Source organism: Leucopleurus acutus (genome assembly GCF_964270905.1).
Source record: "Leucopleurus acutus genome assembly, chromosome: 11".
NCBI lineage: Eukaryota > Metazoa > Chordata > Mammalia > Artiodactyla > Delphinidae > Leucopleurus > Leucopleurus acutus.
The window spans coordinates 82,949,013-82,969,205 of record NC_139152.1 but is presented as its reverse complement, the minus strand read 5'-3'; the positions used below and the strand labels follow the sequence as shown (position 1 = coordinate 82,969,205).

At 39.7% G+C, this 20,193-nt stretch overlaps 1 protein-coding gene across 8 annotated transcripts in view; it reads right to left on the bottom strand.

Moving 5' to 3' along the window:
• Positions 1-20,193, bottom strand: part of NR1H4 (nuclear receptor subfamily 1 group H member 4) — a 117,787-nt gene that overhangs the window by 36,713 nt on the left and 60,881 nt on the right. For 5 of the 8 annotated variants that reach the window (XM_082850070.1, XM_082850072.1, XM_082850069.1 and 2 more), the window contains 2 exons: positions 13,975-14,135; positions 13,181-13,315 (listed from right to left, as the gene is read on the bottom strand). In XM_082850070.1, the coding sequence (XP_082706196.1) occupies positions 13,181-13,259 (79 nt within the window). In that variant the 5' untranslated portion in view covers positions 13,260-13,315; positions 13,975-14,135. Of the gene's footprint in view, positions 1-3,978; positions 9,614-13,180; positions 13,325-13,974; positions 14,136-20,193 lie in introns of those variants that run through there. The other 3 variants (XM_082850066.1, XM_082850067.1, XM_082850068.1) reach the window with 3 other exon arrangements.

The following is a 20,193-nucleotide window of genomic DNA, read 5'->3' as shown; positions in this document are numbered from 1 at the left end:
TTATTTCAACAAATCTTTTAATAGTCAAGAGACACAATGGAGTCCCAACTCAAGTCAAATCATGTTATCAATATCTGGAATCATCTCAGTTAAAATGGAACACTTTCACAAAGACAGCAATTCTACTATATGAAAACAACACAAAACAGGGTAAGAATATGAGATCAGTACACAATATTATTAAATAATGCCTCTATTCCCAAAGCACCTCCACTTCTAGTATTTCACGGTGTTCCCACCAAATTTCCACAGAGTAGAGACAATAAATATACAGGCAACTTACAATAAAAAACCCCAGCATGGACAACATCCTCCAAAATGGTGGGACAAGAATAACTTCCATGAACTGACTGTGAGACCTTGAACAACTGCCTAACATTTTTCTGTTTCTTCTGTAAAATGGGGCTACTAACACCCAGGCTCGCTATCTCATAAGGTAATTCTGAGTGTAAGATACAGTTTCTGAGAAAAAGTTTTGATAAGTGAAGTGCCATTAAAAGACATGTTTGTTTCCTAAAGAACCTAGCAAAATCTTGATTGTATGATAGTTAATTAGTAAATATTAATACACATCAGTCTGTTTTGATGCTATAAGTTATAGGATACTTCTTTCACTCATAAATATATTGAACACTTACAATTTGCCTGACACTGTCCTAGGTTCCGAGGACACAACAGTGACAGACAGACAGAAAACAGATAGAAGAGGCCCCAGACTTTCTCTTGTTTGTGTATTTGGGGTGGGGAGGGGTGGGAGTATGTCAAGGGCTGGGATAAAACCAAGTAAGCAAATACAGAATTTTCTGACAGAGCATAAGATGTGGAGAGGGCAAAGGTAAGTCAACTTTAGATTGTACTTTCGGAAAAGGTAAATTCATTTCTATTTTAATGCAATTTATAAGTGATTTTTTAAAGAATCAGTTTATCAAGAAAGAGGAGAATTTGGATTTCTTTATAACACAAATTCTCCATGGGAGTTTAGGGAAGAGTTCTTAAATGCGAACACTTGAATGGACTCCAGGAGAGGCTGACACCCCCTGTAAAGGGAAGCAACATTTTTCCGGGTAGAGGGTCATTTGGTAGCATTTAATAATTTCTCTAAAGGAGTACCATCAAAGGGAAACTTCTGAGATGCAAGCATTCTATACCTTTCAACATGGTAGCCATTAACCATATGGAATATTGAACATTTGAAACACGGCTAGTAATAATGAGGAAATGAAGTTTTCATTTTATGTAACTTTAAATAATTAAAACTTAAAATTAAATAGCTGCATGTGGCTAATGACTGCCATATCCGACAGCGCAGCTCTAAGGAGTTTGTGACCAGAACCACTGTGAACCCAAATGGGAGAATCAGGTTCACGTACAAAGGATAACCCTTCTTCATAAACCCACAGTTAGTTTCTGATGAGCCCGATGAAGGGTTCAGATTATATCCAGTTTTTCATCCCTGGCACAACGCTGCTTCTAGTAAATGTTTCATGAATGTTTGTCGAAATGTTTCATGAATGGAAAAATTGCCTTCTCGGCCTTCCTTTATTTCCCAATCCATGGTTTCTTAACAGATGATATGACTTGGTTTATGAAGTTGTGCGCCATTCCTGGTGCCAGGCCTTTGTGATGTTGGTGCCTCTCCCCACCTGGTTTGTCAACCCATCACCTCCTCTGTGAGGCCTGTCCCAGTTTTCCTAGGTAGAATTAATCTCTCCTACCCTCTGTACACACTCTACTGCAGCACTCAGAAGCACGTACCGTCATTTTTGTTGGTTTACAGGCTTATCTTTCATGCTATATCATTTGAGGTGGTAGGACATACTCGTTACAAGCGCTTCTGTGTAGACAAACCTGGATTCAGTTCGCCTGCAACTTGCTAGATGTATGAACTTGGGAAAGACATTGAACTTCTTTAAGCTTCTGTTCCTTCCTCTATAAAGCCGGGATCATATAATACACTACTATGTATAAAACAGATAACTAATGGGAACCTACTGTACAGCACAGGGAACTCTACTCAGTGCTCTGTGGTGACCTAAATGGGAAGGAAATCCAAAAAAGAGGGGCTATATGCACACCTATAGCTGATTCACTGCTGTACAGCAGAAACTAACACAACATTGTAAAGCAGCTATACTTCAATAAAATTTTTTTAAAGAAAAGCTGGGATAATATAGTAATTGAAACAAAATATAGTACCTAGGTGAAAGGTTGCAATAAAGATAAACTAAGACAAAGAATGTAAACTGCATAGTGCCTAAGCATAAACATTCAATACAATTTTTTTTTTTTTTTTTTTTTTTTTGGCGGTACACGGGCCTCTCACTGCTGTGGCCTCTCCCGTTGCGGAGCACAGGTTCCGGACGCACAGGCTCAGTGGCCATGGCTCACGGGCCCAGCCGCTCCGCGGCATGTGGGATCTTCCCGGCCCAGGGCACGAACCCATGTCCCCTGCATCGGCAGGCGGACTCTCAACCACTGCGCCACCAGGGAAGCCCCTCAATGCATTTTTGTTGTTGTGGTTAGTCTGTGAACTCCTGGGGTATACATTAGATTACTATATATTACATTCCCTTTTCTCCTTCATTCCTGGCACCTTACAAAAAGCCTGACACCGTGTAAATCTTTAATAAACGCTTATTAAATTGAAATGATGGAAAATTTACTTCCGCAGCCTTCCAACTAATTTCCATCTCTAAATACAGTGTCAGGGGCTTCCCTGGTGGCGCAGTGGTTAAGAATCCACCTGCCAATGCAAGGGACATGGGTTCGAATATCAGTCCAGGAAGATCCCACATGCCGTGCAGCGAATAAGCCCATGCACCACAACTACAGAGCCGGTGCTCTAGAGCCCGTGAGTCACAACTACTGAGCCTGCATGCCACAACTTCTGAAGCCCGCTCGCCTAGAGCCCGTGCTCTGCAACAAGAGAAGCCACCGCAATGAGAAGCCCACGCACCATAAGGAAGAGTAGCCCCGGCTCGCCACAACTAGAGAAAGCCCGCATGCAGCAACAAAGACCCAATGCAGCCAAAATAAATAAATAAGTTAATTAAAAAAAAATACAGTGTCAGCCATTTTTAAACAACACATTTAAACAAAATAACGTGCTGCCAAGTCTACAACCAGAAATATGTTCAAAATTGTAATTATTATGAAAATGATTTGAGTTTCACTTTTAGCTGGAAATTCAAAAGGTAAGATTCTATTCTGAAAAAAATATTAAAACAGACATTATATTATACTGTTTATGTTTTAATTATAATCTATATTTTACTTCAGAGAAAACAAAGCGGGCTTAAAGGTAAACTCTTTACTTATCTGATTTTCCATTGACTATTGGGAGAAATCTACTGTGAAACTAGTTCAGTAAATTAATGTCTTTTTATCTCTTTTTATTTTTCGCATCACAATGCATAGTTTGAAATAAATCTTATATCATTACCCCATACACACTTATACATATGTATAAATAATTGAAACAAAATTTCCGCGAAATAACACTTATCCTTACCTCTTGACGGGCACTCTGACATTTCTATTGTATTCCTATTCTATTCTATTCTAAATTTTTAACGCTGGTCACAAGTCACAAAATAGATATCATGACCCACTGGGATCTGATAATTGCCATTTTAAAAACACTGCATGAAATCATGTACTTTAAAAGGTTTTTTCAAGTGTCCAAGGCATTAATGCTAGAACTGCCTAGTGTTTAACTTGGAAGAATGGTGCTAATTTTACACACTATCCAGTGAAGAATTATAGGGAAAACACACTTAGATTTAGTCTCAATGAGATACACACCTGCCTAGAGCCCTATAGAAATCACACCACCCCAGCTTCTCACCCCAGTCTTCTGGTTCTGACTGAGCCATCTTTGACAGAGATCTGTTACTGGAATCTCAAGCAAAAGTGCCCCATGCTTCCTCAGTCCAGTGGCAGAAACCCCACCGCCAGCATCTGAGAACCTCCGCCTACCTTTAGCAGGCTTCATGCTCATCATCTCCATGGCAAATCCCAACGACGTGCAGCTGTGACAAGGACTAATTTGACCTGGATTTTCTAACTCCGGAAACTGCATTACCATTCTTAGCTTACTCACAGCAACTGAAAATGAGACTAGGTAAGGAGTGACAGAGGCCAGAGGTTGTGGGGTTTACTGATTAACTTCATTACCGAGCAGAGTATTTGTAAATGTTTATGAGAAAAGTCCTCGATGCCAAATTGCCTAGTAAGCTGGAAACCAGTCTCTTAGATAAACATTTTTGGGGAGCGCGTTCCAATTTAGGAATTTTTAGAGGACAGATTTTTGTTCAGTGGCTCTAAAAGTCGATTTGGGGGTCAAATGCCATGTTCTACGTCTTGACATTCGTTCCTCTCAAAAGGATACAGATTGGTATAATTTTGTAATGTCAGGAATCATTAAAGCATAATACTTAACAGCGTGAGGTAAACTAATCTGGGTTTCTATCCAGTGTTATGGGTGGAAGTGTGTCCCCTCCTAATCCCATAGGACCGGTGTCCTCATACAAATGGGAAATTTGTATTTCAGAGACAGAAACTCATAGAGAAAAGGCAATGTGAAGATACACAAGGAAAAAGTCATCTACAAGCCAGGAAGAGAGGCCAGGAACAGATCCTTCCCTCTCAGCCTTCAGAAAGAACCCACCCAGCTAACACCTTGATTTTGGACTTCTAGCCTCCAGAATGGTAAAACAATACATTTCTGCAATTTAAGCCACCCAGTCTGTGGTATTTTATTACAGCAGCCTTAGCAAACTAATACATGTAGCCTCCCTTGGCACTCACTAGTTCTGCAGACCATGGACAAACTCCTGAACCATTTTCTTTTCTTTTTTTAACATCTTTATTGGAGTATAATTGCTTTACACGGTTGTGTTAGTTGCTGCTATATAACAAAGTGAATCAGCTATACATATACATATATCCGCATAACTCCTTCCTCTTGCGTCTCCGTCCCACCCTCCTTATCCCACCCCTCTAGCTGGTCACAAAGCACACGCTGATCTCCCTATGCTATGCGGGTACTTCCCACAAGCTGTCTATTTTACATTTGGTAGTGTATATATGTCCGTGCCACTCTCTCACTTCGTCTCAGCTTACCCTTCCCCCTCCCCGTGTCCTCAAGTCCATTCTCTATGTCTGCGTCTTTATTGCTGTCCTGCCCCTAGCTGAACCATTTTATGCCTCAATTTCCTCATCTGTAAAATGGGACTGATAATCATGCAACCTCATAGAGTTATTATGAGGATTAAATAAAATATTTATTAAATGCTTAGCAGAGTGTGTGGTTACCCACCATCATCATACTGATATTATAATTATTTAGCCTTGGACTCTTGTTGTAGGGTGGCTTGCTTCCTGAGCAGGAATAATTTCTGCAGCATAACTTGTGGATACCAAGTTTGTGACTGTTGGGTATTTTTTGGAAGGGAGGGCTTCAGAATAGGACTCAGTAGGTCCAGGGTTGAGCTTAGGGATAATGCAACCAAATACACTGTGTCACCTTAGGACAGTCTCTCAGCTTCTGCAGACCTCATTTGTCTACATCAACAGATGGTAAAACAGAGATAATAATTCCTGCTCTACTTCCCTCATGGACCCGTTGTGAAGATAAAATCACATAATAAGTGTGAAAGCAGTTTTAAAAGGCAAATGTGATCTATATAAACGTGATAATCACTGCTGAGCCATTTCTACAGCCTTTACGGGTTTAAAAGGTGGTTCTACATGCATTATCTCATCTGATCCTTACTTGCACCCTTTGAGGAAGGTATAATTTATGATGCCCACTATCTCTTACCCTATTTTACAGACATGGAAGGTCAACTCAGTGAAGTTAAATGATTTGTCTAAAGTCACCCAGCTATTAAGGGATGAAGCAAAGGCTCTAACCAAGGTCTTCTCACTCAAAACCTTGTGGTGGAAAAACTAAAGCACACTTGCCCTAATTGTCAAGAAAAAGAAAAGAGTGATTGTTCCTAGGTGTATTTCAGCTTTGATTGCTCAACCAAGAATCACCATTTGCAAAGCTGTTCTCAGTCCTCAGTTTACTTCTGACCTCGTTCTCCCCTCCTCACCACCCAAGAGCTATACTTGCCTTGAGGGACTCTAAGTTGGAAGAGCTACCCAAAGGCTAAGAACCAGGACAAACTATCTCTGAATTTTATATTTCAAGAAGTCTCTACTGAGTTTTTCACTGGTCAGACAGATGAGCCTGTCTGTTGCCCTCAGAAACTTCAATACTAAAAAAGAAATGAGCAGGATAATTTACCTGATCCAGGAGACCCTTGTTGCTGAGTGAAATTCACACAGGATGTTCTCATAATAAGACTGATTGAATCCCTTTGCTTCTTTTGCAGTGATGACCAACTGCCTCGTGCTATTTTTTTTTCCCAAGGTACATTTTTCCCCTACAAGTCTGTGCTGTTTGAAACAGTAGCCACTAACCATGTATGGCTACTTAAATTTAAGTTAATTTAAATTATGTAAAATTAGAATCAGTTCCTCAGTTACACTAGTCCCATTTTAAGCGATCAGTAGCCACGTGTGATTAGTGGTTACTGCATTAGACAAAGTAAATCTGGAACATTTTTATCACCACAGAAAGTTCTATTGGACAGCACCGTTGTAGACGGTACTTGGGGCAAAGTGAATAAAATGTCAGTCACGGCAAGGAGGGGCGTTAGATATGATGCTATAAAAAACAGGGACGTCCCAGAGCAAATGCTGGCAATGCTTTTCTGAGAACTATCCCTGGGAATAGACTTGGCTAACAGACTTTGAGTGAAATAATCTCACTGGAAAGACCTTCTCCACTGAGAAGGTGAACAGGAGTGTTCTCTTAACCTGAATCTGTAATCATCCAATTCCGATTCCTTGTGCTGACCATAATTTGGTTGCCTACTTACTATCTATGGAAATTCAGCAGATTCTTTAACACCTTTAAATCTCCATTTTCTCAGCAGTAAAAGGGGAATAGTAATGGTATCTATGTTATAGGAGTGTTATGAGAATTAATAATTAGTGGCATATAGTTAATGGCAAATAGTTACAGAGTACTTACAATGTGCCAGGCATTCTTCTGAGAATTCTATTAAGACAAGTAACTTGCACAAAGTTAAAGAATTTGCCTACGACCACATACCAGTAAATGGCAGAGATGGGATCGAATGAGAGTCCACTAACAAATGGAAAATGTGCTTAGCGTGACGCCTGACATATAGAAAGCACTCAAGAAATGGTAGCTGTTATGATCCCAATTTTTTTTATCACTGTAAACGTATAAATTTGCAGTCTGTTTTCATAGTCAACCTTTCTCAGTTTGGTTATTCTGAGAGCCCCTGAGACCTGTTTCTTAGCCTGCAAGGTTGAGAGCCAGGCTCTGGATGGCAACGGATTTGCCCACTAGCTGGCCAACATGCACCTCATTGCATGCATTTGCCAAACTATGAATGCCCCATCTAAAAGAAGCAGTAATTTATGTTGTCATAAGAAAAGGCTCTTCTGATATTTCTTTTCCTTCTCCCATTTCTTAACCTCACTGACAAGAGCACTAGATCTGAGAATCCTGGGAGAGCAAAGACCAAAGCCACAGGGAATTAGTAAAAAATCTTAGAGGCTGCTTCAATCTGTGGAAGAGATATGGATAAGAAATGGTAGTGACAAAATATTTAAATTATGCTAAAGCAACGTTCCATTTTGTCTGAGACAGTGGTATCTTTCCATCTTCTGGAAACTTTTGGCTTTGATTGGCCCATCAAGTCAGAACTACATTCACTTGTGTTAAACTCAGTGCGATGGAAAAAGACTTGAAATCAAATGTCAGAAATATTACACAACCCTGCATCTCAAGACCTTTCATTGTATTTTAAAACATCCAGCTGATTCTGTAACATCTGAAAGGTTCTTTTAATTTAAGCAAAAGACATAGGCAAGAACCAGATTCCAATAAAAATAAAGCTACCCAGAGAAAATGAGTATCAACAGCTGAGAAAAGCATAACGTTATGAGAAGTAGCTAAAGGAAATGAAGCGCGAGTGAATAGGATTATATAGAATCTGCCCTCCTGCCCCTTGCTAGGCCTTATTCAGAATGGGGCTTTGGAAAGACTACTAGAAACAAAAATAAAATTTATACAAAAACGTGGATTCCATAGCGGTTGTTAGCAATGCTGTAATGCCAATGTGAGATAGAACATGTGTTTTTTCCTTAGAGCACCCAGAAATTTAGTTCCATATTGTTGGTTTTTGTTGGCTCCTTGAAAATTCTTAGCACTCAACAATGATAAGATTAACAGAAATTCCTCTCTTTAATAAGTAGAGTGGTGTTTATTATTCTAACAACTTAAATAATAACAACTACATTTCAAACCCTGGAGTAGCGATACTGCTTTATGATGCCTTGAGATTTACAGAACACTTTCCACACAGCCATTCAATCCTCCAACAAACTGTGAAGTGAATGTCATTATTATTCCCATTTTACAGAGGAGAAAACTGAAGTTCAGAGAGTCTCAGTTGCCTCTGAGACTTTATTTCTTTCAATTTCATTGTTTATTTCCACTCACATTCATTGAACGTTTCCCAGTTTCACCAATCTAAAGGAACTGGACCCATTGTACTGGAAACATTTGGTACGGGAACATAAGATTATACCTTTTCTTGCTTATTCTGTGCTATTGTTAGAATGCTTTTCTACTTACTGAGTCTTTAAAATTCTGTGATTTTTTTTTCTTTAGTTCTTAAACCACAATTTGCTAAAAGGATACACAGATTTTAATTAACATGCCACATTCTACCTATTCACTACGTTAAACCATGGGAAGCTGTGGACTTTGTCATTATTACCTTTTATTATGCACTAATTGCATAAGACCCTGCCTTCTTCATTCATCAGAGACGCCTTTATTAACCCACTAAATTAATCTTTGACCAAGTTTCCTGGCTCTCAGGATCTCCCAAAGGAAAGCAGACTTGCCTCTCTTAGGTCACCACGTCCTTCCACCCTGTGTTCTGCGTGTGGACTGAGTTACCAATGAGCTAGATTCCCATCTGGATTTGTTAGGGATGTGTGGCAGCAGAATAAGTTAAAGGACCTCACAAGGTGACTCCAGCCCCATCTCTGTAATTCTATTCTAAGTCTCTTTACTTCTTTTCTACAAGGGCCAGCCTAAGAAAACAGAGCTATAGAGCAAATCTCTACCTTTTCCCCTCACCTACCACCTTAGCTTTCCTTTAAACATTCCAATTGATTTTGGGGAGAAATCACATTAATCCTGTGTGGCAGCCCCGCTGGTGATGATGCACATCCTTGGACCCACCTCTCATTTCAGCTGCAGCTGTAGCAGGTAATCACGTGCAAGCTCAGACTCACTTCACATTGGCACTCTGCTGCACATCTCTTTGCTTTCTTCCCAGAGCTTCTCCAATGCCACAGGAGACCACCTGGCTTGATTCCATTGGGAGCAGCAGAAGCACAGCCCAGAAGTGCAGGGAAGGTAATGCCCCCAAGGGCGACCCTCAACCAACGGGAGCCAGAGGTCGGTTAATAACTGCCCCCATGCCCGGTGCCTCAGTGGACAATTCTTTTGGCTTCTCCCAGTGGAATCGCCCACAGCAGCGATCTTCATAATTCATCTCATCTTGGTTTTCCCTCCTTCCCTGTCTCATCACCCCAGTCCTTTGCTTCTGCTCCCTGGGATGACCTCTCACATAAACTGTCTGCACACAAGTCATTGCCTCAGACTCTGCTTTTCAGGGTAACCATTTATACGGGTGGAGATGCTTCCCCTTCTTGAGCAAAGCCTTTAGAGAGTGAGGGGTCCACAGCCCTCTCTAGAAGCAGCTGAAAGGCCTCACTCAAGAGGTCATTAGTGTCTCCACTGCCCATTAGTGAGTGCCCATCAGTATTTGTTGAGTGATCTTTATGTCACCTTCTCAATGTCTTAAATTAAACCCCAGTGTCTTGGGATTTAATTATGGCCTTTAGAGTAACCTGCAGGAAGGAGGACCATGCCCAGGACCACCTTGAAAGTCATGTCATGTCAGGTGAGTATCACTGGGTCCAAATCACCACTTCCTGACAGGAAAGCTGTAGCAATTTGTGGACTCAAATGCTAATCCTAGGTTGTCCTAGAATTCCCAGCCTAATAATCTCCTTTTACCAGTGCTGATTAATGGAAATATGGGGTCCAGAGCCAGTTCTCTAGACTCTTTCGACTTGCCTAAATAAAAACGAGAAGACAAGGCCCTTCCAAGTCATTCTAGACGTTGGGCCTTTGCATGTGCTATTTCTTGCAACTAGAATGTTCTCTTTGGCTCTGTCTTTCTCAGCTCAGTTGTCAACTCCCCAGAGGCCTCCCCTGACCACACCAGTTAGAGCAGCCTCATTCTTCCAGTCACTATGACATCACACTGTTTTGTTGTTTCCATAGCACTTACCACTACCTGATATTATTTCATTTACTCATTCCTTTGCCTGTTTCTTTTCCTGTCTTCTTCCCTGCTTTATTCTAACATCCAGCATATGGTCAGTGTTCAATGTTTGGTTAGAAGAAATTATAGCCATCCACATGCAATAGAGTAAACCTCACTTGCCCTTGTTATAACAAGATGATGGCTGTTTTTTTTTTTTTCTTTTCCTTTTTCTGTACGCAGGCCTCTCACTGTTGTGGTCTCTCCCGTTGCGGAGCACAGGCTCCGGACGCGCAGGCTCAGCGGCCATGGCTCACGGGCCCAGCCGCTCCGCGGCATGTGGGATCCTCCCGGACCGGGGCACGAACCCGTGTCCCCTGCATCGGCAGGCGGACTCTCAACCACTGCGCCACCAGGGAAGCCCTGATGGCTGTTTTTGATTACAGTTAGACCAGTGGAAAAGAGTACAGCTCTCTGGCTAATTGAGCCCATGAGTTAACACTTCTGAATCTCGGGGACATCTCAAGATCTAGGAGTGGTGAGTTAGGCACTGTGGGCTACTCATCCATGAGCCACAGTCCTTTCCCTGGCGCTCTGTACCCTAAGCTCAGGGTGGGAGGTCCATAGAGTCCATCAGTGTCATCAGGACATAAAAGAAGATGGGCAGGAGGAATAAAGGGGTCAAAATACTCTTTGTCCTCCCCTTTAGCGCAGGTATGTTTTCCCCTGGGGGAAAGAGGCGTGGGGAAAAAAATGCTTCGACCTCGCTCTAGAACTTAATGGGGAAGAGGAAAAGGAGTCCCAATGGTCACATGGTTCTGATTAGTTTCCCAAGAGAGGTGGACCAGACGAAGATTTGAGGAAACTGCTCCAGCTGGGAATAACAGCTATGCATTGCAGCTTATGCATCTTGTGCTATATATTCTAAGAAGCCTTAAAAGAAGTGTTAGGAAACTGTATAAGAATGTGGTCCAGCAAAGGAGGGATGAGGGAAGAGCACCACTGAAAGAAAGCATGAACCATGGGGCTTCCTTAGCAATCATTTTCTGATGCTTCTAACTTGACAGCTCCTTCACAATTTTTTCTCTATCTACTTACATCTTTTTCACCTCATGACAACTGAGGTCAACTTTCAACCTGATGGGCTTGCTTAAAGTGGGCTAGTTTGTAAGAAAGATCTTACCCTTTCCTCTTGATGTATATACAAATGAGAGCTGAATGGATTTGTTTAATAATGATGACACCAGAGTTTAGATTTGGAGATCTTAAGATGCAGTTGTAAAATTTCAGAGCAGGAAATGGAGTTTATATGTGAAAAAAATCATCTCAAGAGTAATTTTCTTTAGTCTGTGATATGCACCTACAGTCCTAATCATCCTGTGAGTTCTGATGGGTAGGTCACAAATTATAAATATGTCCATACATTGATTTTTTTAAGGACCCATAGAAGGGTAGGCCAGGAGCAAATGGTCAAGTGTCCAGACATGGAGGTAGGTGTCCCACTGCCCTTGACTGTATCCACAGGATGAAGAGAAGCCAACTGGAAGGAATAAGATGTAGCAAGTATGTCTGAGAACTAGCATTGCATAAATAATAACTGCTGCCTTTGAGCTCTCTGAGAGTTACTGATAAACATCTCTTTTTCCCCTAAACCTCTTTTCTCCTTCCCTCTATTATTTATTATTTGATTCTTATTTATCAAGTACATACTAGGATTAATAAAATACAGTCACTGTCCTTAGATACTCTTATACTGAATGGCGGCTGGTAGACATGTAAATAGATAATAAAATAATGACCCCTCCTTGGAAATGACCTGATAAATCATTGCACACTAAAGCTAATGACTGGTAGGTAATCGTATAAGCTATTGATTAATGTCTCCCAGGGCTTTCTGCAACCAAATAGGGGATCGTGCCTTAACACACTGAATTTTGTGAATTTCAAGTGTTTGCATTTTTACTATCATCATCAATCATCGTTGATATATTAATATAGAGTGAAAAACTTGGAGCATCCAAACCTCCCAGCAGAGTTATAATGCAGAAGGGAATTATTTTAAGCGTGGCAGAAAGCTGCCGTGCCCCACCCAAAATATTGCCCCTGCCGGCATTTTGCTGATGTTCTCAATTCAGACTCTTTATAATGAGGTGTTGTTTTATAAATGCATAAAGTGGAGCAATAGATCATTTTATGGTATCATCTAGTTACAGATCTACTGAAAACAACTTAGTACAATTTGTCCTCAATCCATCTTAAATGACTAATCCTGACACGGTGCCGTATTTCCCCCAGCACCAGAAGAATGCTGGAAAGGAAACCTATCGCAGAGCTATAACCTAAGTAATTTCAGACTTTAATAGGTATAATATTAAACCATAAGAATCATGATTTCATAATTTAGTACAGGCTATAATAATACTAGAATTAGCCCTAGAACAAGAATGCATTTCTACTCCCAGCTCTGTTAATTACCTAGCCTCATGGCCTTGGACAAGTCACAAAGCTCCCTGAGTCTTGCAATCCTCATCTATAAAACAGAAGATCATTAGATTCAATGAATCCAAGGTCCGATTTACCTCTAACCTTGCGTAGTAGCTATTAATAGCTAACATCTATTGAGTACTTAGAAGGAACAAAAAAATGTTCTGGACTCTCTGTTGGACTTAGTCAGGTTTTTTTTCTTATGTATGTCCAAATTGCAGTTTGTTTTTACTAATATTCAAATGAACTTGACAACTTACCAAATAAATTGTCAGAAAGAGAAAATTCATCTGTGGCAGGTAAGTGGGAGTGTTCAATGAGATTCATTTTTGATCCCATCCAAACTTTTCTGTTTGAGAATGTATCTTCGTTATGGTGGTCTTCAAAAAAATCCCCTGAAAGGTAAATAAATACATAGAGTGTTTGGGAAGGGTAGGGAGGTGATTATGAAGGAGAGGGAGAGAGAGAGAGCAAGCTAATTTTAAAAAGCACATATGGTTCCCTTTGTAGACATTTTATCATAGCTTTTCTGTACATATCTTTCCTCAACATTTACCATTTTTACACCTCGTTTGGACTTACAAATATCTAAGATATATGCTTTCAGAATAGATACTCTCTAATTTATCTGGGAAAACACCATATGTTTTCATTTGTTTCAGCACTTGGGAGATTTGGGCAAGATATGATGATATTTTAGTTATGTCTTTATTTCTTTTACATGTAGAAAAAACAGAAACAGATATAAAAGACTTGATTAAAATGGGATGAATTGATGATTTATTATCTTAAATTTTATTCTAAAGTTGAACAGGTCTTTGCAAAGACACAAAAGTGGTTCAAGACAACTTCCTTCCTTCCTTCTTTCTTAAGTCGAGTAGGCATCATATTAGCAGATAAAAAATTCAGAAAGTGTTCACCCAAGATCATCTTTAATTTAGCCTTTTAGAGAAAATTTCAGGGGCTTGCATTTTCACTCTCATGGTCTACCTTGGTCATATATTTAACTAGGGTAAAAGAAGTTATGGTAAAAAAAAAAAGTGGTAAATCTCACCAAAATGTCTGAAGTTTCATCCTGAGGAGATGTCCAGAGTGCATCCAAAAATTCAAGGTATGCAGTGTTCACTTCTAGCTATATCTCTAGGTCTTGTTTTCTTCTTTCCTTCCTTCCTTCCTTCCTTCCTTTCTTCCTTCCTTCCAATGTCTCCTACCTCCCTGAAAAAGTAATGAGAAAAGTTGAATAATGAAAATGTATGCTATCAGAACTTTTCTCCAAGGCTGTTTTCTGAGGATGATTTTCTAAACCTTTCATCCTATCTCCACCAAGAAATCATTTCGTTTACAAATACCTACTTATACTTGCTACTCAGAAAGAGAATACAGGGTTTTTGTTGGACAAATATTTATTTCATTAGAACTTCCCTACTATTCATGTCTCTATTTCTTTCTCCCTCACTCAGCAAAATGTTCCAGCTCAAGCAGAAGTGACAGCTCAAGCAGACATCTGGCTGATGGTAAGGTAGTACACCAGACTACATTTGCTGCGTTCATTCATTTATTCATGTTTTCAACAAATATTTATTGAGGACTTACTCTGAACTAACCTCTGTGTTGGATCTTTGGAAATAAAATGGTTAAAGGAAAAAAAAATCATCCAAAATCTATGACATCAAGCTTAATGAGGAATAAAGACATTAAAAAACAATCACAGGAATACATAGATGATTACGTATTAACTTAAAAGCTGTTGATGAAGGCAAAGATGAGGATGCTCTGATGGGGAGAGGCTGGGTGTGAAAAGGAGTTGAGGTAGAGGAGTAGCTGGAGGAAAATGTGGTTTTGAGGGCAGTTTTTAAAGGTAGGCAATACTAGGTCACATCTGAATACACCAGAGAAGTTGAAGAAATGAGAGAGAGAGCAGCTCCTGTGAAATGATACAAGCTGTGTCCACTGTGGGAATGCAGACACATCTGGGTCCATCTGGTAACCAATGGCCTGGCCCTACCAAAGTCTACTGTCCAGTAAGCCAAGGGGCTTTTTAGGAGAAAACCCATCCTAAAGTCAGAAGGAACCAGGAACCATGATCTTCACCTCAAAGTAAAGCCTCAGTCCTTAGAGGAATGTGTAATTCTCAATGTGGCACAGTGTTTGACCTACCCAAACTAGATTCAAGAGGCCTTCTTGCCACCCTGAGGTGAGAAGGGAAAGGGTTATAAATAAATATGGGTCTGGAAGTACTGAAGTGTAGGATAGATCTTCCAAAAGAATGCAACAAGTAGGAGAGAGCTCATTTCAACTCCACCCTCACCCTCAAACAACTCTGCCATGTATCACAGTGGAGCTTTGACTCCAAGAGGACTCCAAGCCTTTCTGGGGCAATTGTGAAACAGCAGAACCACGCCAGGTATCACCATAACCTGTGGAGATGTGCCCAGCAGAGGAACCGTGACCACTGGTTGGGCACTGCTCTCCCCCATGGACACCAAAAGTAGTGGAAGAAGTGGCCAGAGTAGACTTGATTATGAAAAAACATAAAGAGACCTCAGGGCATTCCTGAAATACCTGCAGGGGGAGGAGGCCTCTGATAGGGAACTGGAGGTCCTGAGGAATAAGCCAGTAAAAGTTCAGTTGTCACTATTGATGGGACCTCATTCATACTCATAAGCTAGCTGAGAACTAGGGAAATGCAACTTTCACGATGTGCATATGAATTGTATAGGTATCTATTCAATGTGTATATTTTAATATATATATGAATTACGTATAACAGTTGTGTATGTGTCTGCATATCATATAATAAGTAGGTTGAAAAGCTCCCCCCAAATTTAGGCAATTATTGTTTTAAATAGTTACCCTTATCTTTGGAGTAGAAAATTCAACAGTTTCCCATAATAATAATTTCCAGGAATCCACAAATGAGCAACGTCAGGAATTTTTCCTAATATTCAATCCAAAGTTACCCTCTGTCATTTAAGACATATTTGCTCTGGTCTTTCAAAAACAATAGGAGATTTCAGCTCTGTGACTCTTACTTTGGGTTTCCCTCTGTGCTTTTTCTCACATTTGTCTTTTTTAACTTTCCATCCTGGTCACCAAGCTCCCCCATACTTCCACAGCACATTACAACTCTCTAGTATTTTCCATGTATGCTCATTTTCATTCCGGATTCTTATATTTTCCTCTATATATTCATATAAACTTGGCATCTTTAATTCAAGTACCTGGCACACAATAGGCCCCTAAGAAATGTTGGCTCAATCAAATAATCTGTATTAATTGTTTCTACTGCTTAGTTCTGCCAAACTCTCTGGCACTCGGCATGCTCTTCCTGGAGAAATGGCACAAGACTAGGATTTCATTCTCCTATTGGCAAAAGGGACAAAATGTACCAGTTTCTCGCCTGAATGAAAGTCCAATCCTCCTAATTCTGCATCATTTGGGTTATTACCCCTGGCTGGAGATCCCTTACGTGGGTGCCCCTGATTAGCCAATAACAAAAAGCCCTCCAGAATCCAGACAGTTGACCGAGTCTGCTCAAATCAGGTCTGTTGGTTTATGATTCCTGAAGGGGTTTAATAAATAGGAAACTCTTTCATTTTTGAAATGGTAACACAAGCACATGGTAAACAATTCAAACAGTACACTGAAAAATAAGTCTTCCTTTTAGCTCTGTCATGCATTTCCCTTACCAACCGCCATAGCTGGTTTCTTGTGTATCCTTCTGATACTACACCCTCTCTTAACATAAAGGGCCCCATACCTTAAACTGGAGTCTGGCACACTATTGCCCGCAGGCCAAAGCTGGCCCGCCACCTGGTTTTGTAACGCCTGTGAGCTAAGAATGGTTTTACATTTTCAAATAGTTGGGAAAAAATCAGAAGAAAAATATTTCATGACATGTGAAAATTACATGAAATTCACGTTTAAGTGTTTATAAATAAAGTTTTATTGGCCCACAGCCACATCCATTTGTTTCTGGACTATCTATGGCTTCTTTCTCAGTGGCAGAGTTGAGTAGTTGCAACACACACTGTATGACCCATAAAGCCAAGATTTACCATCTAGCCTTTGCAGAAAAAGTTTAATTCCTGCCTTAAACAAATAACAGAAGAAATATTAAAAAAAAATCAAAGTAACATCATAGGTAAACTATGAATAACTGTAATGAGTACCTTGGAGATATAAATCAACTTAATTGTATACATCCCATGATAGTAGGGTCTTCTTTACCTCTTAACAGCTCCTTCCTGGGTTTGGCAGCTTTAGCCTTAATTGCCTTAAGTGATTTAAATGAGCACCTACTATGTCCCAAGCATTTGGCAAGCATTTCCACTTATGTTATTTCTTTCATAAGGGTTACTTCTGTGTCCTTTCTCTAATACTCTTCACCCTCTTTTTAGGGGAAGAAATGCAATAGGAGAATAACGCCCTGCAAGTTCTAAGGAAGATCTTAGCTCTGGAGTCTTTTTTTCCCCCTTTGAATCCTCCCTTTCATATAAGGAGTCATTTTATAGGTTCAGAATAAGCAATGGGTATTCTGTACTCTAGTGGCCTTTGAATTTTTTTTGTTTCCCCTCTAAATGAAGTTTTAAAAAACACTATGCTCCCTCAACATATTTTTGGGTTGACATCTAAAGTTTTTCACTGAAAAATAAAATAGTTGCAAAAAATGTAATTTCTGACATATTGCAAAAATAGGCATTTTTACATGTCATTACATTACTCAGATCTATTCAATTAAATCTAAATACCACAGCAACTTAATATCCTTCTTCATCCTTCTAAGAAATACAAGAAAATGTTCTTTAAAATTTGGAAATATTTTTAACCATTCCTGTCCTTTTTTGAGTTCCCATTTCATTCCACTTCACTGCAGAATTTTACCCTAATGTAGCACATTTTAATGGTTGAATGTCTATTATTGATCATTCTATCATACTTTTCTATGACTAAATTTTGTATATAAATTTGGATTTTAAACATTTCTAATGACTTCAAGATTTTAAGTGTTTAGATAAAAATTTTTCTGGATTAAGTTTATTATTAGCTGTTATTATTAATGCTTATTAGACTTTCTCTGCAAATAGGGTGGTTCACTCTCTCCCATGCCACAGCACGAGTGGAGAAAGCAGTTTGGCATGGAGGAAAGAGCATGCAGACAGAAGACAGGATTGTTGGGCAACAGCCCTAGCCAGCACTGACAGAGCACACGCACTAGGGGAAGAACACCTTCTTAGAAGTACGGGTAAAGGTTCTGATTAAATAATGAACTTTGAGCAACTGCAGACAGAGAGCCTAAGAATTCTCTGGAGTTAGTAATAAAAGCCCAGCTAGCAGGAAGCCATCATTTCTATTCAGGTGAATTCATGTATGTGTTAACACACAAAGTATTAAGTTTGGAATCGGAGCAGATAAAGAAAAATACCTTCTCTAACTTCATGCACTGTTTTCCTGAAAATTTGTTAAAATTTATTTTCCAAATGAAAGTGTTTTTTAAATAAAAGGGTCATTGCAGAAAATTCAGACAATACAGAAAAGCATTTACAAAATGTCAGGTGGCATTCTGTAATTTCGTTCCAATTTACACTCCCACCAGCAGTGGATAAGAGTGCCTGTCTCATCACAACTTCATTGGCATTACCTACTCCCACTTTCAACAATCTTTTCTAATTTGCCAGTGACAAATCCTATCTCACTGTATTAAATTGCATTTCCTTGAATATGAGTGAAATTGAAAAAAAATTTATATTGTCTAGATGTGATAGTTTCTTTCCATTTTTTATGTTCTTTGCCATTTTTCTATGGAAGTGTTCTTTTTTTTAAATTGACTTAGAGGAGTTCTTTGTATATTGAATGTATTAGCATTCTGGTATATTTACTACAAACATTTTCATTTGTCTTTTAATTATCTTTACTTGAAAAGATTTGCATTGTATGTAGTTAAATATATTAGATTTTTTAAAAGATTTTATTGCTTTTTATTTTTAGTTTTTTTTTTTTTTTTTTTTCCGGTACGCGGGCCTCTCACTGCTGTGGCCTCTCCCGTTGCGGAGCACAGGCTCCGGACGCGCAGGCTCAGCGGCCATGGCTCACGGGCTCACGGGCTCACGGGCTCACGGGCTCAGCCGCTCTGCGGCATGTGGGATCCTCCCAGACCGGGGCACGAACCCCTGTCCCCTGCATCGGCAGGCGGACTCTCAACCACTGCGCCACCAGGGAAGCCCCTTATTTTTAGTTTTTAGTACAGGGTGAATTTTGTCAGAATTGCTTGTTGAATACTTTTCCCCTTTCCCATTGATTTATAATTTTTCTTTTATTGAGACTGAATTTAGTTTTCCATTGATCATACAGTTACATCTGTTTCAACATCGTGTTTCCCTGTTATTGTTCATTCTTTTTCAACATGTTCTAAGGTATTCTCACCTTCTCATTCTCTGTGATAAACTATCACATCTTGTATCACATTAAAAAAAAAAGTTTCTTTGGGAGTTTGATATGGTACCAAACCCCTATATATTTAGGTAGGAAGATTTATATCTTTATAACATTCAGTTTTGCCTTTCAGGGGCAAGGTATATCTCCATTTATTCAAATATATTTTTATAACTCTCAATTTTGTAGATTATTTTTCCATTTATTTCCCAACTTCTCCATGGATGCATCCCCTGTCATTTATCTTCCCCTTCCTCATGTGGTCATTAATGATTTAATTGCATCTGTTGTCTTCTCCACTATATTGTAAACTCCTAGAAGGCAGGAATCATAGCTTACATTACTTTTGTACCCCCCATCACAGCTAGCAGTGTTATGCATACACAGAAATAATAGCTGTGATCTAATACAGATGTCAAGGGGGATGAAGCATGGGACTTCCCTGGTGGTCCAGTGGTTAAGACTCCGCATTTCCAATGCAGGAGGTGCAGGTTCAATCCCTGATCGGGGAACTAAGATCCCACATGTCACATGGCGCGGCCCAAAAAAATTCGGTGTGGGGAGGCAATGAGAAGATTAGAAAGGAGAGGGAAAGAATGGGAATTTGGGATTAGTAGAGGCAAACTATTTATATAGAATGGATTAACAACAAGGTCCTACTATACAGCACAGGGAACTATATTCAATATCCTGTGACAAACCATAATGGAAAAGAATATGAAAAAGAATATGTGTGTGTGTGTGTGTGTGTGTGTGTGTGTGTGTGTGTGTATAACTGAGTCACTTTGCTGTACGGAAGAAATTAACACAACATTGTAAATCAACTATACTTCAATAAAAT